This window comes from Tursiops truncatus, chromosome 1, assembly GCF_011762595.2.
Source record: "Tursiops truncatus isolate mTurTru1 chromosome 1, mTurTru1.mat.Y, whole genome shotgun sequence".
NCBI lineage: Eukaryota > Metazoa > Chordata > Mammalia > Artiodactyla > Delphinidae > Tursiops > Tursiops truncatus.
Genome location: NC_047034.1, coordinates 103,512,998 through 103,535,582, shown reverse-complemented (window position 1 = coordinate 103,535,582; position 22,585 = coordinate 103,512,998). Strand labels below are relative to the sequence as shown.

The 22,585-nt window shown below is 43.5% G+C and overlaps 1 protein-coding gene across 22 annotated transcripts in view; it reads right to left on the bottom strand.

The window, feature by feature from the left end:
• Positions 1-22,585, bottom strand: part of TGFBR3 (transforming growth factor beta receptor 3) — a 211,519-nt gene that overhangs the window by 42,859 nt on the left and 146,075 nt on the right. For all 22 annotated transcript variants that reach the window (XR_004528298.2, XR_012334631.1, XR_012334632.1 and 19 more), the window contains 4 exons: positions 14,389-14,572; positions 9,814-9,982; positions 7,417-7,564; positions 1,588-1,777 (listed from right to left, as the gene is read on the bottom strand). Coding sequence is in view for 19 of the 22 variants with exons in the window: in XM_073811166.1 (XP_073667267.1) it covers positions 1,588-1,777; positions 7,417-7,564; positions 9,814-9,982; positions 14,389-14,572 (691 nt within the window). In the remaining 3 variants the exon portion in view is untranslated. The remainder of the gene's footprint in view (positions 1-1,587; positions 1,778-7,416; positions 7,565-9,813; positions 9,983-14,388; positions 14,573-22,585) is intronic.

Here is a 22,585-nt window from a genome sequence, read left to right as displayed (position 1 = left end):
CTTTAAATCATTATGTTTTAAAGCTCCCCATGTGATTCCAATGTGGAGCCAAGATTAAGAACCACTGGATTAGATGATTTCTAAGGCCCTTCAAGCTATACAAATCTACTATTTGAATAAGTTATGTGGGACAATATTATTCCATTCAAATGCCAATGAAATACTTTCCTTGAATCTAGAGATTCTTTAGAACAGTTTCTCTAAAGATTTCTTGAAACAGTATTGGTATTTCGAAATGATTTTGCTACCTCCTTTTTTTTTTTTTTGCAGTACGCGGGCCTCTCACCGCTGTGGCCTCTCCCGTTGCAGAGCACAGGCTCCGAATGCGCAGGCTCAGCGGCCATGGCTCACGGGCCCAGCCGCTCCGCAGCATGTGGGATCCTCCTGGACTGGGGCACGAACCCACGTCCCCTGCATCGGCAGGCGGACTCCCAACCACTGCGCCACCAGGGAAGCCCTGCTACCTCCTTTTTGAGCGCTAAATTCTAACACGTATCTGGGTACCCTGGCCTTTTAGAACCTAGTCCCAAAGGAAGAAAGAAAAAGCTGCTTAGGCACAGTTATTCCTTCAAAGGGAGAGACATATTTCCATACAATCCATACTCATTATTCCGTCATATTTTCAACAATTTAAAGAAAAAAATATTTTCCCAGTATTCTCTACATCTACTATCCAAAGCCAACCGACGTATGCTTGAGGTCAATCCATCTCTGTGGGAGTTGGGAATGAGGATGACAGTGGATGTTGGCTCTCCTTAGATACTATTTTTTTGAAAAGGATGGCACAGTGTATGGGTCCAAAAGAAGTCAGAGGTTTGGAGGTTTTTAATTTGTACTTTGATTTAAAAAAACCCTTCACAACCACCCTTCGAGGTGGGCCTATTGTTTCACTCATATGACTGAGAAGGAATCTGAGGTTCAGAGGTTAAGCAACTTCCAAACAGTGAACAAATGGCAGGGCTGGGACTTGAACCTGTACTCTTAACCTTCATTCTACCGGCACTGCACTCAGTAGTGGTACTGTGTGGTAAGCAAGAGGTCTGGGGATCAGAAAACCTGGGTTTCAAGTCTTACTACCGATCAGATTCTGGAGAACCTTAAGAACTTGTTAAGCCTCTGCTTTCTCCTCCATCAAAGTGGGATAATAACTCCTGCATTCCCTCTGGATGAGTATGCGAAAGCACGAGTACTCATGACTATTTTCCTATAAGATCCAGCCTGAACTAAGACTTCTCTCCTGCAGGCCCAGCCCCTCTGTGTATCAGCCAAAAGTGATCATTAGGTACCTCTGAGAAAAGAACCCAGGATAATTTATCCTTAATATAAGCACGGCGAAAGTGATCTATAACTAAGTTTTCCAACACGCAATCAACTCTGTTACAAAAAAATCTATATTAAAGATAATTTCCCCAAAATAATCTAGCACAATTCTATATAACTTTAAGCTTTATAGTGAAAAGTAGTGAATGAATCATTAAAATTTGCAACAGAAAAACAGCACCATATAAGCTGAAATGAGAGTTCCTCATTGGAAAACTCATTTGGGGGACATTTTTTATACAAAAAAAAAAAAAAAATCATACTTACCATTGTTTTCAAGCCGAAGATGAAATCTATTAGCCACAGGAGCCACTGTGTATGATGTTACTGGACTACAGCCATTGTCCAAAGCCCACTTGACCAGACTCTCTTGGGTTGAAGGAATGTCATCTCTTATTGATTTGGTCATTATCATGGATCTTTCACTTTCCTTCCCAAAGCCAATACTGTTAGGAGCCTGAAGACAATAGTAAAATTTCACTCATGAGTGTATGAAATTAAACAGTGCCTTAATATCTGAAACAAATAGATTCTCTATTGTGTATGAAAGAACTATTTCCTCTTTTGATCCCTACTCTCCTTGGGCTGAGAATACTGATGTGAAAATCTGTTAACAGCAGATTAAGAAACTCATGCTGACTGGTTATACCATTTGGGTTGCTTATGTTAATACAAATGGCATAATCATTTTTGTCATTGGTTGATAAACTAATTATCATAAGCATACCTAGTATGTCACTACAGAGCTAATGTTTAAATTTTATTAACACACACACCAAATATGATACCAAACTTTTCCTTATTTTTATTTAAAATTATATATAAAGTATACAGGTGTACATGTTATATTTTCCCCAAATCCTATACCCTAGAGTTAAATGAAAGAAGGCACAACTTAGTTACTTCACTGTGGAGACTATCCCACCTTTGTAAACTACTGAGTTCCACACAGTCAAACAGTCAATGTTCATACTTCATTTATAATTTATGATCAATTTAGGAAGCCTGTAACTGTATACATCTGCCAATTCTATTAACAGAATATGTTCAGATTTTATGGTTTAAAATATTAATTAATTAAGTTACCATCCCTCTAAGTACATATATATATATATATACACACACACACATATATATTTTAAACATCTTTATTGGAGTATAATTGCTTCACAATGTTGTGTTATTTTCTGCTTTATAACAAAGTGAATCAGCTATACTTATACATGTATCCCCATATCTCCATCCTCTTGCGTCTCCCTCCCACCCTCCCTATCCCACCCCTCTAGGTGGTCACAAAACACCGAGCTGATCTCCCTGTGCTATGCGGCTGCTTCTCACTAGCTATCTGTCTTACATTTGGTAGTGTATATATGTCCATGCCACTCTCTCACTTCATCCCAGCTTACCCTTCCCCCCATCCTGTGTCCTCAAGTCAATTCTCTACATCTGTGTCTTTATTCCTGTCCTGTCCCTAGGTTCTTCATAACCTTTTTTAGATTCCATATATATGTGTTAGCATATGATATTTGTTTTCTCTTTCTGACTTACTTCACTCTGTATGACAGACTCTAGGTCCATCCATCTCACTACAAATAACTCAATTTCATTTCTTTTTATGGCTGAGTAATATTCCATTGTGTATAGTACCAATATTTTTATCCGGCAGTACAAGTAACTGTTAAAATTAACTTTCACTTGGTAATCAGTTACAAACTTAAAACTGAATGACAGAAATCTTTCCAGGAAAGGATATAAAAGGACTCTGAGTAACAAGGACATGGAAGGTAAATTTCACATCACCTTCTGATCCTACAGCAGTGATCTTCTCAGACGGTGAGGGAGCTGAATGCTGCAGGGGGCACCCCAAAGGGAAGTCACCACATTTTCAACAACTGCTCCAACAGGGCTGGAAGGCCCTTCCAGCAGGCAGATTATGCCATCTCATGCCATAGAAAAATCACTTTAATTTCCATGCCCAATTATTTTCTTCTGCATACATGCAGCATTTTTCCTAAATTCCCCATTTGTTTCCCATTCTGTTTGCCCCTAACATGACTAAATATTAATCCTTTCCCACTGTAAAACCATAGAAGATTCACAGCCTCTAAGTTCTCTTGGCCTCTCTGGTTGTGAGATATTGGCTGAGGACACACATTTTCAATTCAAAGCTTAAAGGATCTCACCCAGTATATTCTTCTACTACCCAAAGTGCTTATCTGAGGAAAAACTGCCAGACTGGCCAGTCACAGTGATGCATGCAAGGGACCACAGAGAGCTTTAACCAAGTTCTGTAGCCATTTGCAAAAAAAACCTCAGTTTCACAGGTTTGGATTATTCTATTCTTACTGGGATTCAGAGAAAACTCCTTCAGAGAAAATTCCTTAGGGAAAGGGAAAGAAGAAACGAAGGGAGAGAGGGAGAGAGGGAGGAAGGAAGGAAAGAAGGAAACTAAAATGAAGTAAAGAAGGATCCAATTTGTTCTTAGAACTTCTTATTCACTGAGTCAATAGCATTTTCTTCAGCACAGCTTCTTCCAGCCTTTCAAGGTAGCCTGTTGTTTTGACTGGCTGGAGTTGCAACATTGGCCTAAACAATACCGCTTGGCCTCATCTGCACTAGTCTTTCATGTTGTTGGACAGCTGAGAAAATACTGTATTTCCAGAATACTATCATCATAACTGCCACCTATCCTTTTTGTAACAATATGGAATGACTTGTTTCCACCTTTCCACATTAACTCTAGGAGCTGTCAGTACAACTCATACTCATGACACCTCGTGACTTACAAGGCTAGAAATCTACCTACGCATTCGTAAAGCAGCAAGGTTTGGGACAATGGCAGGCAAGTTGGTTCCCGGCAATGAGTGAATTCCTCATCCTGTATTTCTGGGAGTCCCCAGGCTTTTTCAAGGCCTCAGTATAGCTACTTCCTATGGGAGTGTTCAAGGAGGTCTCAAATACCACCGCCATCTCCCACTCGTATCTTCACAAAGGACGATGAGCTAAGTAGAGTCTGAGTGGCTTCCCCTCTCTCCCACCACCCAACACACCTGCATCAAAACTGCTGATGTCTGGGAGGGGGCATCTGGGGGACGGGTTAGGCAGAGAGTTGTGCATATTCCCACTGGGATTAAAAAATGTCTTTTCTAAGAATAAACTCACTATTTCCAAACTTGAAGCCCTGAGGCCATATGAAATAATACAACAGGAAATTTCTAACAAGTTATCTCCATCTATTCTTTTATGTGTTGGAGGTTCTTCCAAAATGTGATTATGCATGGTCCATAAGGGCCCTGAATTAAAAGCCAGAGCTGGGCATGGCGATGTAATGTGGACACTTGTAGTAGTCCCGTCTGGCTCCAGCACACAACCCTTTGTGTCTCTTAGGACCATCCTGTCTTTTGGAGGGTGCATTCTACCCAGGTCCCATTCCTGACACACATATACACACACGCGCGCGCGCCTATGTTTTGTTTTGGTTTGGTTTTTTAATTGGGGTATAGTTGCTTTACAATGTTGTGTTAGTTTCTGCTGTACAACGAAGTGAATCAGCTACATGTATACATATATCCCCTCCCTCTTGGACCTCCCTCCCACGCCCCCATCCCACCCATATAGGTCATCACAGAGCACCGAGCTGAGCTCCCTGTGCTGTACAGCAGGTTCCCACTAGCATCTGTTTCACACATGGCAGCGCACATACGTCAATCCCAATCTCCCAATTCGCCCCACCCCACCCCCGCCCGGTGTCCACACATCCGTTCTCTATGTCTGCATGCTCTTCTTTAAATTTACCCCATCAAGTTCCATACAATTCTTTTAGTGGACATTTGTCCTTGTCTTCACTTTGTTAATTGCTCCTACAGACAAACTTTTAAAGAGTTGTTAATAGAAGGAAGATGAACCCTCCTTTTTATGGCAGGCACTGTGCTAAGAGCTTTACATGTGTTATTTAATTCTCCTCCAAAATATAAGGACTGGGCATTACTATTCCTTTCTAGAGAAGGGGAACCTGAGGCTCACAGAAGCTACGTAGTACATGTAGCTGAGAACTCACCATGTGCAGGCAGTATGCTGAGTGCTTTAGATGAAATACCCAGGACACACTTAACAAATACTTGTTGAATGAATGAATGGACTCTGCTAAACCTCACAAGAACTCTCTAGGTGAGTATTATCATCGTACCCATTTCACAGGAAAGGAAACAGACCCAGAATTTAATGAGACTGCCCAGTATCAACTGGGAGTAATGGCAATTGGAAATGGGATTTGAATCCAGCCCTTTCTGGCCCCAAAGCCAGGATTCTTTCCACTCCACCCTTTTATTAGCAGCCTTTTATTAGCAGGTAACTATTCCTCCCAGCACAGTCAGAATTCACATCTGAGACAGCAGTTAAGAAATCACAAAGCATGAAACTGGTTGGGAGAATAAAAAAGAACATCATGAAACATTACCTAATTGTTTAGCAATGTTGTCATGCATTGTCCAAAATTGGCCTGGAACAGGAGTACGGCCAAGGAGAGCAATATAAACAGATCTTGCACTGGGATGAGCAATCTCATTTCTAGCCTTTCTGATTCATATGAGAAGTGGGGATGTTCAAAGTGAACTCCAGGACAGCCATGGACCAGGCACACATACTCAGGGAGAGAAAGAGCCATTGAAGGGTCAGGGCCAAAAGAACATTTACACAAGAACTCCAGCAGGGAATTAAAATGTACCGTATGTTTTTGCCTTTCAAAGCATGATTCCCTTTCCTGTTTTTGTTATTCTGAAATTAAAAACATTTGGTTGGTGTGCCAGGCAGCAAAGGCCGCAGACACCCCTGGTCACCAACACCCCTCAGGCCATGCCACGGAAGACAATCAAAACAGCTCTGACTTCAGAAAATCACTGCTGGGCTCTGTGCTCAATACCAAATTAATGTATCACCATTACACATGACGGCTCACTGGGATCCTCTCAAAGTTAAAAAAAAAAACAACAACAACCCCACAGGAACCAGAAATGATTACTTTAAAATTATGATGTGTGTGCTCATGGCTTTGCCCGATGCCCCTGGCAAATGCTTGTACATGACGCTGCCCAGGGGACCGTTGGCTCTGTCACTGCATTATCACACGGAAGGTGCCATGAATGAATAATACCAACGCCAAAGGTATCCCTCTCCCCAAATAGTGAAAACGTAAAACCCACTCCAGTTGATTCAATGCAGGTACTGAAAGAGGAATTGGCCACGGTTTTTATAAAAGAAAATGCACAAAAATTTGAGCCCACGAAAGAGATGCTAAAGAGGTGATTATCTTCTTAAAAATGAGGAGGGGCAATTCTTCTTTAACTTTCAATATAATTTGCTCCAATGTTCTGTCAAAGAGTTATCTCCCTAAAGACTTGAAAAAGATTTATTCTACCAAATTTCAACATTCATCTTTTCAGGAAACTAGCTACTGTTTGCCTGTCGTGCCACCCAGCTAAACTTCTTAAGTATATTTCCTTCATGAAATATGATGCTTAGGGAACAGGCTGGGGGATGCTTTTCCAGCATCCTCTCACTAACCTCTCCATGGCTATAATGCTTTTATCAGTGTTTCACCCTTAGAAGCAAGCAAAAAAGACATGCCAATACCAAGTATTTATCTCAAAAAGAAAAATGGGCTAGAGTCAGCTGATTTCCCACAGCTTCCTTCAGTACCCAACCCCAAAGTGAGAGCTGAAATTTAGGACCATGACACTGAGGCCCCTACAGGGCTCTCAGCCATGAAAGGCTTGTGTTCATTATTTTATACTTACTAAGTCTGGGAAGCACACTAATACATTCCAGGAATTTCACAAATGAGGCAAGTGGGGTCCAGAGAGGTTAAGGAGCTTGCCCAAGGTCAGAGTTTGTAAATGGCAGAGTCTGAACTTAAATCTGGGTCTGTACTGACCCCAAAGACCATGTTTTTAACTACCACCCCGCCCGCCCTTGTCAGGAGAAGCCAAGGAGCAGCCTCTTTTATAAAGTGAAAAATAACAGAGAGAAACTTCACAAAAATACAAACACAGCTTAAATTACCACCATTCATCAAAACAAAGAAACACTTAACTAACTTACGATAACTTTCAGGTTTCCCTTAATATCAAAAGATTTGATCACCCAGTTGACAGACTTTTTGCACTTCAAGATCAGGATGAGATCTTTGACCACCTCAGGATCCTTTCGAGAAGGTCTTATGTCAATTATGATATCCACCTGGAAAGCACTGTGAATGGAAAACAAAGGCAGAGTTAGGACCCAAATGCCAGAAAGTTGCAACTATCTTCCCCTCTTCCAAGTCTTCATGTTTCCAGCGTCTGGCCAGTTGATTAAAAAGCTGGAGTTGATCCCAGGCAAATGACATGTGCAAAACAGATTGTTAGTGCACACATAACAAAATGGTTTTACATAACAATAGAAAAATATGCCTGTGGACAATTAGCCACTAAACTTTTTCTCTTTGTTGAAAAAAGAAAAAAAAGGTGGTTACTTAATGCAGCCACTTTTTTTGTTTTTGTTTTTAACATCTTCATTGGAGTATAATTGCTTTACAGTGGTGTGTTAGTTTCTGCTGTATAACAAAGTGAATCAGCTATACGTATACATAGATCCCCATATCTCCTCCCTCTTGTGTCTCCCTCCCACCCTCCCTATCCCACCCCTCCAGGTGGACGCAAAGCAGAGCTGATCTCTCTGTGATTTCCCTGTATGATGCGGCAGCCACTGTTTGAAATGGACGTGAACAAACCCGGAGAGTTTACTTCTGAAGCAGAACTGCTGCTTTTTCAGCCTCCAGCACCTTTGATGTGTAACATTCTATGCTCAAAATCCTTCAGAGCAGTAGTGGGCGGCAGTTTGGTGAGTGGGATGACAGGGTGGATGGAAGAGGGAGGCAGTAAAGCAGTGAGGAAGCTTCAGAATAAAATAAGAGGCAGAAGGCTAGAGAATTTCTTGACTTATATAAGGTGTGCTTAAGCCATTAACATTTGTCACAAAATCATATCTGCATTTACTTTCCCAAACTTCTGGATATACAGTTATTAAAATAAAAAAACAGATGGTCAACCAAGTGATTACTGGAAAATTAATGAATACAATCCAAACTTCTAAGAATCCAGTATAAAAGAGAATTTTTACCAAACAATAACATCTCTGTCATTCTGGATTTAGGGGAAAGTCTTTATTTCCATCTTGGTTTTACACACTTGTAAACCGTAAAATGAATGATATACAGTACTCAAATGAAGCCTCAGGCTTATATCTAAGCACATATGCCAGATCGCTTCTATTCCCATTCCCTTTTAATTTGCCACAAATTCTTTACATGGAACAGAATTCCATTTCCAACCCTACCAAAACCGATTGGTAGTTTAATCACTTTTGAAATCAAAGTTTCATTAGAATTTTAACTGTGAAATCCTTCTATAATATAAATTTACATTTTAACTCACTAGTCCCCATGAAATGCAGGTGAAAGTGGGAGAAAGGCCTACACTCTCCCTTTTCTTTCTTTCTTTCTTAAATTCCACAATCATTCTTGATAGAGTTAAATTTCCAGTCCTGGGGTAGGACGGTGGGGGTGAGAGAGAGAGAGGTAAGTGGTATCTAATGGCTCTTTGGTGTGTCACCATGAAGGGCCACTCCTCTGATACACACACACACACACACATTCACACACAGATTTAAACAGTTATGAGTGCAAAAGTGCTCTGAGGACACTATAAACAGGAATCTGTTAAAAAACATAATATTAAAAAAACCCACATAATATTGTCAAAATAATAATTATGTCAACAAGGCACATTTTGTAATTTTCTTAACAGGGATAACCTCAGTCAAAGGAGATAATAATGGAGTAAGAGTGACTGTTCTATAACTAGTACAGTCCACCCTCTGTATCTGCAGGTTCCACATCTGAAGATTCAACCAACCACGGATGGAAAATATTGGGAAAAAAAAAAATTCCAGGAAGTTCCAGAAAGTAAAACTTGAATTTGCCACATGCAGGCAACTATTTACATTGTATTTATAACTATTTACATATTGTATTAGGTATGATAAGTAATCTAGAGACGATTTAAAGTACACAGGAGAATGTGCGTAGGTTATATGCAAATACTATGCCATTTTATACAAAGGACTTGAGCATCTATGGGTTTTGGTATCGAGGGAGATCTGAAACCAACCTCCCACAGACACCAATGGACGACTATACCAAGAAGTTCAAATTAGGCTTCAGAACTCATCTGGGATATATGGGATCTAGAGACAGATGCAGAAAATAAAATATGACACTGGTACCTTTACTCCCTTCTTCAAAGCTTCTGTGAATCTCACCCAAAGCATCAGTGGCTTCCTCCCCCTCACACGAGGGAGGGCTAAGCCTCTCCCTGTCTCAAGTCATATCAGATCTTTGTTTTCATCTCTTAGTTCAGAAAACACACACAACACACACACACTCACACTCACACTCACCTGTAGGGGTTAGAGTTGGGGGTGATTAGCTCAATGATGTGTACTTCCTTATCTCGGGGCTGGCTGGATATCACACACCCTTCTGCAGCTTTGGGCTGAAGGTACCCGGCAAGGTAATTGAGGGAGAGAAAATTCTTCCCTATGTTGCACGTGGGAGGGAACACTTGATCTGAAAGTAAAAAAACACATTGAACTACATGGTAACCAGACTCAAAGGAGAGAAGATAACAGTGACACTGGGCAAGTGCAGGACACAGGAAATCACAAGCTTGTGTCCTGAAATGCTTCCTCTATGGTCACCAGTGGCCTCCTACTGACCAACTTTAGTGGCCTCTTTTGGTCTAAATTCTCTCCTTTCCTGTTCTCTTTGATTCTGCTTTGTCCTCACCCATTTCCTCTGACCTACCTTTCAGCCTCTCACTAGTTCCTCGTCTGCTCATCCTTTAAACACCAGTGGTCCTCAATCTTTGGTGCATATCAGAATCCACCTGTTTGGACCCCACCCCAGAGAGTCTGATTCAGAAGATCTAGGTGGGACCTAGGAAGCTTTCTTTTTGAAAAGCTCCATAGTTAATCCTGATATAAACCAAGACTAAGAATCTCAGTTCCTTCCTCAACTCTCTTTTTATTTCGTTTTCTTCCTAGATGATCTCAATCACTCCCACGGCTCCAATTTATACCTAGATCATGACTCCTGAGCTGCAGACCTGCATTGTCATCTGCCTACCAAGCACCTTCCACCCAAAAATCCAATAGATATTTTAGTCAGCATACTCAACACTGAATCCAATGACCTACCCTATCCCCAAACATGCTCCTCTTTGGATATTTGCTACTTCAATTAATAGAAGAACCAGCAACCTAACTAATTCTCTGGTGCACGGTGTAGAATTAATCATTCCTTCATATTTATCCCTCAAAGCAATTTATACTCTAAAAGCTGAAGGTAACAGTTTGAGGGAAACAGTGAGGGCAGACCTCTACTCTTTCCCATAATCCTGACACAGACAGCGAATGTTTACATGGCACTTTACAGTTTATAAGGTGCTTTCATAAACATTATCTGATTGTGCTGAGGGCTGTTCATCACCTCCACCAGGGAAAGTGATGCAATTACTAACAGTCTGAAGATACTCCCCCAACGGCACATGATGCTTACACAGCACCATGGCTGATGGGATTTCCATTTAGTGGTTTAAATGTTTAAACAGGACTTGAAACTGCTGGCAGTGTGACAGCTGGGACCAATGTCAAGGAAGTTCTAGGTGTAGCAAGCTTTATTCAGAAGGGGTAATTAATCAGAGCCCTGGCACTCTAATGAAACAGACTTCTGCCTTTTTCATTTAATGGACAGCACGCCAGGGTTCAGATTCATATGCAAGTCTCACTTAGGAGTGAGGAATCAGCCCGGGAGTTCCCAAGATTGGGTTGACAGTGCCCTCCCCTGCCTGCCCAACTGTGCAACCTCCCCTCTACTGAAGCTCACAACATACATTGTGGCATCCTGGCTCCGTGCACCATGGCACCCCCAGTGCCACCCCTAGAACAGAGGGGACCAGAGGAGTTCACGAGGCCCCTGCTTGGAGGCTCGCTTCAAGAAAGTGTTGGCTCTGCATTCTGTATTCTTCCCTAAAGACCCCCTCAGAGAGAAGAGGCCAGGGCTCTGCCGACTCGGGCCGCCGGAGCAGCCTCCCCTCCACATCTGCTGAGGGTTTTGCCAGATGAGCAGATGAGGCACGCACACCCTGCAGCTGCAGCCCTGCGGATGCCTCCCCCAGATCACAGGACAGAAGATGATATTGGGGTGGCAAGGCTGAAACTTAATCAAGAATCAGAGGGTGGATGTATGGGCCCAGGACAGGTCAGTCTGGAACTCAAGAGACTAGGACCCTCCTGGGACTCTGGCCCGTATACCCAGTTCATAGGTGGGCCTGGGGTGCATCTGGCACATAATAGAGTAGGCACATGGCATAGGTTTCCTGAATTAACAATGGTGTGAGATTTGAGACAAATAACAAAACACTCACCCACATTGTGACCCTCCAAAGCCACCAGGAAAGCTTTAATTGTTTAAAAGTTGATGTTGTTAAGGGCTTAAGTCCCAGTTGCCATTGTCACTAAGGTGAATAAGCTGATCACTTTTTGTTGTGCGTGCATGCATGTGTGTGGTTTTTTTTTTCCCCCCAAATGACCTTCCGCATGCCTGGCATCAAAACTTACACCAACTGCCAAGCAGAAAGGAAACCACAAAGGGGAATCCCCGGGTAGAAACCTGGCAAGTTTGGGGGAGGGGGGAAGTCACATGCTTATTTGTATTTTAGGAAAGGATTGACAAACCACTTTGAGAGCTAGAATAATATACTCTAAGAACCTGGGAGGTAATGTAAACACCTCATGCTGCCGTTATAGAAACTGAGGCTCCGGTGGTAGGTAAATCAGAGTGTTGCTTGAAGCCTCACAGGTAATGAGACCAGCTGGGATAAGAACCGAAAGCCCTCAGTTCTTCCACTCTAAGCATATAGGTTAGAGCAGTAGTTCTCAAACGTTAGCAAGCAACAGAATCACCTAGAGTGCTTGCTAAAACACTGATGGCTGGACCCCAGGGTTTTCAATTCACTTGGTCTGGGGTGGGCCCAAGAACCAGCATTTCTATAAGTTCCCAGGTGATAAGGATGCTGCTGGGGTGGGGACCACACTTTGAGAACCACTGGGGAAAGAACAAGAGGAGGCTCATGGCCTAGGATTCCCGACTCAGTTGGGTAGAGACAGGTCAGGTTCTGGGAAACCAGTGGATGAGGTTTGTTCAGCAGAGTCCAATCCATGGTGATAGACAACATCGCCTGTGGTCCACCAACCTAACCAAGGACCCTCACTCTCCCAGCTGCTCCTCTCCATGGTATGGGCCAGTGACTTATACCCAACTGGTGGCTGGAGTCAAGTTTCAGGGGCTCCAAAGGTGTCGCCAAGGAGTTAAACAGTTTTTACTGGGTGGGACACCAGGTCCTTAAAGTTCTTCCCTGATCCAGTGTGCAGCCTTGGGGAAGTCATGGAACCCCTCACTTCTGTACACAGAAGCACATGCACCAGAAAGAGAAAGGAGCCCAACATTCTACATGTTACCATAACACATATTCTTATTCTAACACATTCCAGGGGGGTAATCAATATTCAATCAATATGCACCAGAATTCTGCTTCAGAAATAGAGACTGTTGGTCAGGGCTTAGAACCTTTATTAAAAGAGACTTTTTGTTTTATCCCAATAGGACTTGACCTCTATGCTTAGCTGCCTGAATACCATGAGAGTTTAGTAACAAACTTCAACTTTTTGAACCCAGTTCTCGTCTAAAACTCTTCCTCCCTCTACTCAACTAAACAAGTCTGCCCATCCAGGTAACCTACTTTCACGTTTAGGTTACGCTTATTTGGCTAAGACTTAAAATGCAGCATCAGGAAATAAGCATTAGACTCAAAGGTCAGGAAACCTGAGTTTGGGTTCTAGTTTTGTCACTTGCTAGTAATGTGGATATGAGCAAGTTAGGTTAACCCTCTACCAACCCCTCTGCAAAATGGTGGAAATAACGGTTTTCTCCTAGGATTACTGGCAGGGTTAAGTGGGGTGCATGTGAAGGCACCTGATATGGCCTCTGCACAGAGCACACACTCAACTTCAGTGTCCACCTCTTCCTGCATCTATATTAAACATCCCAGATCCAAAAAAGGGCTGGGAACTAGCATTCAATAATTCACTTGTGCTGCCACGCTGCCTGTGGAAGAGGTGACAATTGCTGTAGGTTTCAAAAGAAAGCAGATGGACCCTGAGGACCTGAAATGCCATTTTCACACAATCACCTGACTGTAACAAGGACCCATTCACAAGAGTTGTTATTTCCAGTAACTTATTCGGGAGCTCCTCAACTAAAAATAATGATTAAAAAGTTATTTAAGAAATAATATGCTTTCAAAGCTGAGTCACCAGATATTTATATCCCTCTGCAAGGCAAGGAAATTAAAATGGGCAATTTCTTATCAAGGCTAAACAGTTCCTTTCTCCAATAATTTGTCCTTGTAACAGGCATTAGTATTAAAAAATATTTTCAAACACTTTTCCTCTGCTATTGTCCAAAACTTAACTGATGTCTCGAGGCCATAAAGCTGACATTGGCTTCAAATGTCTACAGAATTATAAGTGGGAGGAAGCTCTAACTGTTGACCCATCCTGCTAACTCTTCGTGCATTCCATCAGGTATTCCCTCCTTTCCCACACCTCAGCTTCTCGGCCTCCACTCACTTCTTCTAACTTCTGTGTATGGGTGTCTTCTAAATTCTGCACAACCACCTTCTCCTCTCTCAGCCAGGCTACTCCCCACTTCTCCCCCATTACCGGGTCTGTTTCCTCAGAAGGAAAAAGGGAAGGAGGGGATGTGGTGGTGAGTAGGCCCCAGTGATCCCTCAGGTCCCTGCCAGCTCCAACAATCTGTAATTCTATAATTCCCTGCCCTAACCACCTGGTCTCAGAAAAGAAAAAAACTGACTGTCATAAATCAGTCAGTAATGGATGCCGCATAAAATTTACCTTCCCCCACTTTAATATAAATGTTTCTTGCTATCTTGAGTTCAGTGAATGAAGTAACTGCTCCATATTCCTTTCGGGCCCAATTTAACAGATGCTCATTTCCATGCGGGAAGCTTCTTTCCTCTGTTTCTGCTGACAAGGAGAAGTTTCCTGATGAAAAATGGACCACAGAACCCTCAGACACCTAGAAGAAATAGAATTGCATATTTAATGTGGTGCAGTCACCCAGAGCTGAATCATAATTAGTGAAAGAACTAATCAGACAATTAATGGGTATTTGTCAATCCAACCTCTTCCCTTTGTTAGAGAGGCACATCATCTTTTTTCAGCAGCTGATTCAAGAAACAATCACAAGCCTACCTTCTTCCAGGTAAAGACAAAACTACACACAAGGCAGGATGTCCTTTTGAATTTTTAAAGAACTTTGTGATGAGAGAGTGCATTGTGAGGAATCATGAGACTTATCACTATTTTCCAGATACCTAAATTGAAGGCCAACCTTTCAAGGAATGAGTTTCAAGTTAAATAGGAAGCCTTGGTGAGTGTTTTCATAGGCTTGTAATGGGCTTCTGGATCAGCTCAAGTGATCCCAAAGGCCTGCTAGCACCCGAACTTGACGTCCGAGTCTTCCACAGTTGCAGCCTCTGCCATCAGAGTCACCACCACAGCAAGAGTCCCTTTGGTCTCCTGAGCACTGAGATAAAAAATGGGCAGAGCTGGCCTGTCTTCTACCACTTTGTATACTACTTCCTCATAGTGAGATGAATGTGTATTACAGTTTATTTTGTAAGACCCCCAAATTCCCATAGATAATGAAGTCAAGAGGCTGTTAGACTGATCCTCATAAAACTTTTGGGATGATTGATGCAAGTCCCACATTTTTTGCTGGATGTATTTAGACCAATGCTGACCTAGCATATCATGGTATATATAATTAACACACACAAAGGGGGAAAATTATCATCTTGTTGCTGTACTATAATTAAATTTAGCTGCTGGTGAAAATATGCATGTCATCTTTATTGGCTAGCATTTATAACTGATTTTATCAGTGTCAGGGTGGAACCTCAAAATGTGAGCAAAAAGGCTCAAAAATTCCCAAGCCACAGAACTCTAAATGTTTTGTATTAAATTTCACATTAACAACAGAACTACCATACGATCCAGCAATTCCACTTCTGAGTATTTATCTGAAGAAAATGAAAACACTAACTTGAAAAGATATATGCACCCTGCAGCATTATTTACAACAGCCAAGATATGGAAACAACCTAAGTGCCCATGGATGAATGAATAAAGATGTGGTATATATACACAATGGAATATTTTCAGCCATAAAGAAGAATGAAATCTTGCCATTTGCAACAACATGGATGGACCTCAAGAGCATTATGCTAAGTGAAGTAAGTCAGACAAAGCCAAATGCCATATGATCTCATTTATACGTGGAGTCTAAAATCAAAACAAAAAACCAAATTCACAGATACTGCGAAGAGATTGGTGGTTGCCAGAGGTGGGAGGTAGGGGGTGAGTGAAATGGGCGAAGGGGTCAAAAGGTACAAACTTCAACTTATAAACTAAATAAGTCATGGGGATGTAATGTACAGCTTAGTGACTATAGTTAGTAACACAGTATCACATATTTGAAAGTTGCTAAAGACAATAGATCTTAAAAGTTCTCACCACAAGAAAAAAAATTCTGTACATATGGTGACAGATGTTAACTAGACATTGTGGTGATCGTTTTACAATATATACAAATATTGAAGACTATGCTGAACACCTGAAACTAATATCATTCTATATGTCAATTATACCTCAATAAAAAATGTTTTCACATTAACTATCATTAACAAAAAGCAAGCAGTTTCTGAAGTGGTTATAGCCAGACTAACAGCAGGTTGAGGGCAGGGATTCTGCTTAGGGCTCTACCCTTGCCAGCAATGTTTTCAGCCTCCACACACATACAAAACAGTACTTACCCTAACTATGATGCCAGGCATTAATATTTTCTCTCCAACTATATATACATATACTTTTTAAATGCTAGCAAAGAAGCACTTCACCAAACTGATTCCATCACCTACTCATGCTGTAGTTGCCCTCTTGGCTGAAACCTAGAAGCATCTGAAGAGTTTCTAAAAATCCTGAGGCCCAGGCCATATCCCGGATTAGAACTTGGGGGTGGGACCCAGGCATCAGGATTTTTTAAAGCTCCCTGGGGGGCTTCCCTGGTGGCGCAGTGGTTGAGAGTCTGCCTGCCGATGCAGGGGACGCGGGTTCGTGCCCCGGTCCGGGAGGATCCCACATGCCACGGAGCGGCTGGGCCCGTGAGCCATGGCCGCTGAGCCTGTGCGTCCGGAGCCTGTGCTCCACAACGGGAGAGGCCACAGCAGTGAGAGGCCTGCGTACCGCAAAAAAAAAAAGCTCCCTGGGTGATTCCAATGTTCAGCCACAGTTGAGAAGCCTAGCCTTAATGGGTACTGCGTGATCCACAGTTTGAAAAGCCCAACGTGCATCTCACAGTTTCCTCTACACCAGTGGTTCTTAACCAGGGGTGATTCTGCCCCCCAGGGAACATTTGGCAATGCCTGGAAACGTTTTTGATTGTCACAACTGGGAGGGAGGAGCTACTGGCATCTAGTGAATAGAGAGGTCAGGGATGCGGCTAAACATCCTACAGTGCACAGGGCAGCCCCCATAACAAAGAATTATCTGAAATGTCCATAGCGCCATGACTGAGAAATCCTGGTTTACGCTTTGGACTGACCGAACGTTACTGCCACTCGAACATCTACTGGATCCCCAAATTGGATCCCCAAATTGACAGCTCTTTCTATCCTAGAAATTGGGCTGTTTAGTACTTAATAAAGAATAATAGAACCTTTCTGGGTTGTATTGGCTTGGGAAACCCGGAACTAATCTTTAATAAGCTGAGCGTAAATTATGACCACTGACAACAGTCACCATTTACTGTACACTTACTATGTATCAGGCACCATGAAGTGCTACCTAGTAATGACACTTGCTACATGTCCCAATGCCAGTTATAAGCAAAACCAGTGGGGACCATTTAGCTTTGACCTTGTGTTTTTTTGTTTGTTTTTTTTTTGCGGTACGCAGGCCTCTCGCTGTTGTGGCCTCTCCCGTTGCAGAGCACAGGCTCCAGACGCACAGGCTCAGCGGCCATGGCTCATGGGTGCAGCCGCTCCGCGGCATGTGGGATCTTCCCGGACCGGGGCACGAACCTGTGTCCCCTGCATCGGCAGGCAGACTCTCAACCACTGCGCCACCAGGGAAGCCCTGACCTTGTTTTGACATCACCTGCATAAGAAAAAGCTCCTGAACCAACTACCTGCCAACGGTAACCATGCCAACCTATGCATAAATCCTCTGAAGCTTAGCTACTCATCAACAGTGAACTTCAAACAATGTTTATCTGATTTTCTGACTTAAGCACTGTAGTAAAATCTTCTTTTCACTGAAAAGCACTTGTGCTAAAAAGTCGTTTTTATTAAGCCTGTCACTGAAAAAACCCACAACAGTCCAAAGGCCTTTGTCCCACTGCCAGCACAGTTCTGAATGTTTAGGCAAGCATCCCTGGATGTTCTGCTCTTTTTTTCTCATTCATGTTACAGCCATCAAATAAAACACTTGGGCTATAAATACGTTATGCAGAGAGTACATTTCTTCAGAGTGGAAGGTGGGATAGATCACCCTGGTGCATTCCAGAGGCAAGAATGTGAACAGTGTAAATAAGAGTAGAAATGGGGAGCAACTCGGGAACGTATCCTGAAGTAATTAAAAGGGACGCCACCGTGTAGCTGACTCCTCGAAAGGGGAAGCTCCCTCCATGCGCCATGCACTTCGCGCGTCCGTCTCCCCCAGGGCCAGCAGCGGCACAGATCATACACTCAGGGCTGAGGAATTTGGAAAAGGAGTCAACGGCCACTCCTCAGGCACATTCCAGTGAGAAGAAAGCAAAGCTGCCACGGGCAGGGAAGCGTCCCTGACTGCGGGTCAGTGGAAATTTTCTGCCGCAACAAGGGGTTAGTCAGTGCCCCTTCTGACCACCAGTTCTCTCACTCTGACCCCAACCCCCAACGAGTTTTACAACGTGTTGTTATTTCCACCTGATCCTCAGGATGACCTGTGAGGTAGGCTAGTCTGATTTCCACGGTAGAGAGGAGGAAACATCCGAGAAGCTAAAGGCCTACCCAAGGTCAGAGAAGCAGCACCCAGGGCAGACCAGCACAGGACACTTCAGACTCCCGCTTACAGCTGGCCACTGCCTGAACCCTTCCAGAAAGAAGACCTGGGTAGCTCCCAAGGCAGAAGAGTTCTCTGCCTACTTTCTACCTGTAAGATTTGCCCTCCGTCCACTTGTTTGAGGTAGGCCTTCCAGACCAAAGAATCCCTTCCTCTTTCTTCCATGAGATAAGCCTTCAAATGTTTGAAGTCATCACTCAACCCCAGTCACGACTTCACTTCTTCAGGGCAACAGTCCCAACTCCCCCCATCTCCTCCCCAGACACCAATGTTGTCAGAGTTTCATCAGCATAGTCTCTGGTATGTGGTGCCCAGAACAAAACCTAGGGTTCTGGGTGTGGTCTGATGAGAGTACTGTGAAGGTTAGTTTTAGGTGTCAATGTGACTGGGCTACAGGGTACCAGATACTTGGTCAAACATTATTGTGAGTATTTCTGTGAGGGTGTTTTTGGATGAGATTAACATTTAGATCAGTAGACTAACTAAAACAGATTGCCCTTCCTAATGGGTGTGGGCCTCACCCAATCAGTCAAAGGCCTAAATAGAACAAAAAGCTGACCCTTCCCCTGAGTAAGAGAGAATTCTCCTGCTGACGGCCTTTGAACTGGGCATCAGCTCTTCCTGGTTCTATAGCAGCCTGCTGCCCTTTGGACTCAAACTGGGACATGGGCTCTGCAGAATTTGAACTTGCTAGCCTCCATAATCACGTGAGCCAATTCTTTACAATAAATATCTTTCTATATCTATGTGAACACTGCATGAGGCCCAAGATCACATCAGCTTTTATATCAGCTGAACCCTACTATTATCTCATAACCATTAATTTATGCTTTAACCATACATCCAACAAATATTTATTGAGTGTCAGGCACCTTTCTAGGTGCTGGGGATATACTGGAGAGGGCAACAGACAAAATCTCCTGTTTTGTGAAGCTTACAGTCTAGTAAGGAAGTCAGAGGAACAAAATCTATGTTAATAAGTGTGAAGGAATGATATAAATTGAGAGAAGAGGAGGGGGCACTATAAAGTGTTGTGATGGGACAAGTCTAACTGAGAAAGTCACTGAGCAGGTGAAGACCTGAAAGAGATGAAAGAGCCGGGCACGTGGACCTCAGGGAAAGAGTTCTCGGGTGGAGGCAGCGGTGAGGGTACAGGTCTGGTGTGGGGAAGGGACAGCAAGGAGGCCGGTGTGGCTGGAGCACAGGGGTGAGGGGCAGATGAGTAGGAGGAGAGGTCAGAGATCACAGAGGAGACCAGGAGGTCCAATAGGACCTTACAGACTGTTGCTAAGGACTGTGGTGTTTAGTCTAGGTGAGATGGGCCTAACAGATGTTTTAACAGGATCACTCTAGCTAATAGGGCCAGGCTAGACTGAAGGGAGACAAGGAGCAGGAGACCAGTAGTAGACTTCTGGAATAATCCAGGGGAGAAAGAACAGCAGCTCACACCAGGGAGGTGGAGGTGGAGGTGGGCACGACAATACCTAAAGCCCCAGGTCTTTATTTTATCAGCTTGAGAATCCTTCCCTTACACCTTCCCTTACACCTTCCCTTACACCTTCCCTTACATCCTTCCCTTACACCTTCCCTTACATCCTTCCCTTACATCCTTCCCTTACACCTTCCCTTACACTTTCCCTTACATCCTTCCCTTACACCTTCCCTTACACCTTCCCTTACACCTTCCCTTACACCTTCCCTTACATCCTTCCCTTACACCTTCCCTTACACCTTCCCTTACACCTTCCCTTACATCCTTCCCTTACACCTTCCCTTACACCTTCCCTTACATCCTTCCCTTACACCTTCCCTTGCACCTTCCCTTACACTTTCCCTTACATCCTTCCCTTACATCCTTCCCTTACATCCTTCCCTTACACCTTCCCTTACATCCTTCCCTTACACCTTCCCTTACATCCTTCCCTTACACCTTCCCTTACACCTTCCCTTACATCCTTCCCTTACACCTTCCCTTACATCCTTCCCTTACACCTTCCCTTACACCTTCCCTTACATCCTTCCCTTACACCTTCCCTTACATCCTTCCCTTACATCCTTCCCTTACACCTTCCCTTACATCCTTCCCTTACACCTTCCCTTGCACCCTTCCCTTACACCTTCCCTTACACTTTCCCTTACATCCTTCCCTTACATCCTTCCCTTACATCCTTCCCTTACACCTTCCCTTACATCCTTCCCTTACACCTTCCCTTACATCCTTCCCTTACATCCTTCCCTTACACCTTCCCTTACATCCTTCCCTTACACCTTCCCTTACATCCTTCCCTTACATCCTTCCCTTACACCTTCCCTTACACTTTCCCTTACATCCTTCCCTTACACCTTCCCTTACACCTTCCCTTACACCTTCCCTTACACCTTCCCTTACATCCTTCCCTTACACCTTCCCTTACACCTTCCCTTACACCTTCCCTTACACCTTCCCTTACACCTTCCCTTACACTTTCCCTTACATCCTTCCCTTACACCTTCCCTTACACCTTCCCTTACATCCTTCCCTTACATCCTTCCCTTACATCCTTCCCTTACACCTTCCCTTACATCCTTCCCTTACACTTTCCCTTACATCCTTCCCTTACATCCTTCCCTTACACCAGCACTTCTGTAATATAAATCAAACTCTTTAGACCCGTATTTCAACTCTGTAGAGACCACATAAAAATGCTCATTCTGTTAGCTGTCAAAAATCTCTAAATTTCGTGTGTGCACCATCTACACATTCATCTAAATCCCTGAGAAGCTGAACCAGACAAGGCTGAGGTCTGTGACTTACAGGCACGCTCCCACGCTGACCCAAGCGCATTAAACAGCACTTGCCCTGGTTGTTCGCCAACTACAAAGTAACCCAACGGAATTATCCTCATCTTGTCTGTAAGGACGTCATGCTAGAACCTGTTAAGAGCCCTCTGGAAATAAAGACATGACACGTCAGTATCACCACTCCTATACCAGTCAGCACTCCAGTCCCTGCCTTATCTTCCTGGTGTGGTGTCTGTTCTTACTGGAGTCCAGCTTGGGTTAAAGTTTGTGGAAGAACAGAGATATAAAGAGAATAACAGAAAACAAGAAATAGAAGAAAAAATAGTATTTTTCTAATAGGAGAAGTGGTTACAATCACTATTGCAAGGATAATAACTACATGACTGAATATGGAATTGCTTTAAAAAAGTGTTAAAGAGCAAGGGTTTTTTTTTTGTTTTTTTTTTTAAACATCTTTATTGGAGTATAATTGCTTTACAATGGTGTGTTAGCTTCTGCTGTATAACAAAGTGGATCAGCTATATGTATACATATATCCCCATATCCCCTCCCTCTTGCGTCTCCCCCCGACCCTCCCTATCCCACCCCTCTAGGTGGTCACAAAGCACTGAGCTGATCTCCCTGAAGAGCAAGGGTTTTATATTTGGATAACGTGGCAGAAACTTTCCAAGGCAATTCATTCCCTCCCCCATCTTCCACCTTATTTGTAGGTCCTTGTGCTGCTACCACCACACTTCCAGCCCTTACGTCTCAACCAACCTAGTATCTCAACCATTACAGTAACCTCCTGCTGTCCAAGCTGCCAATCCTGTCTCTCTCCATCCCTCACCCATACTGTCACCAAGGCGATCTTTCTACAAAGTAAACACATGATGAGGCAGGACAGCATCTCAGCATCTGAACTGGCACGGGACCAGAGAGGGCCTCTGCCTGCCGCACTTCCCACCACTCCCCCAAGTACTTGCCATATGGAACCACTCACAACGGCAGAACACATCATGCTGCTTCACACCTCCTGGGTCTTTTTACAGCCTGTTCCCCACCTGGCTTGCTCACCTGGTAACTGCTCCTGTCCTCCACAGGTTTTCACTTTCTCTGTAAAACCTCCCGACTCCCTTTCTTTCCTCAGGATGGAGCTACCCTCCGT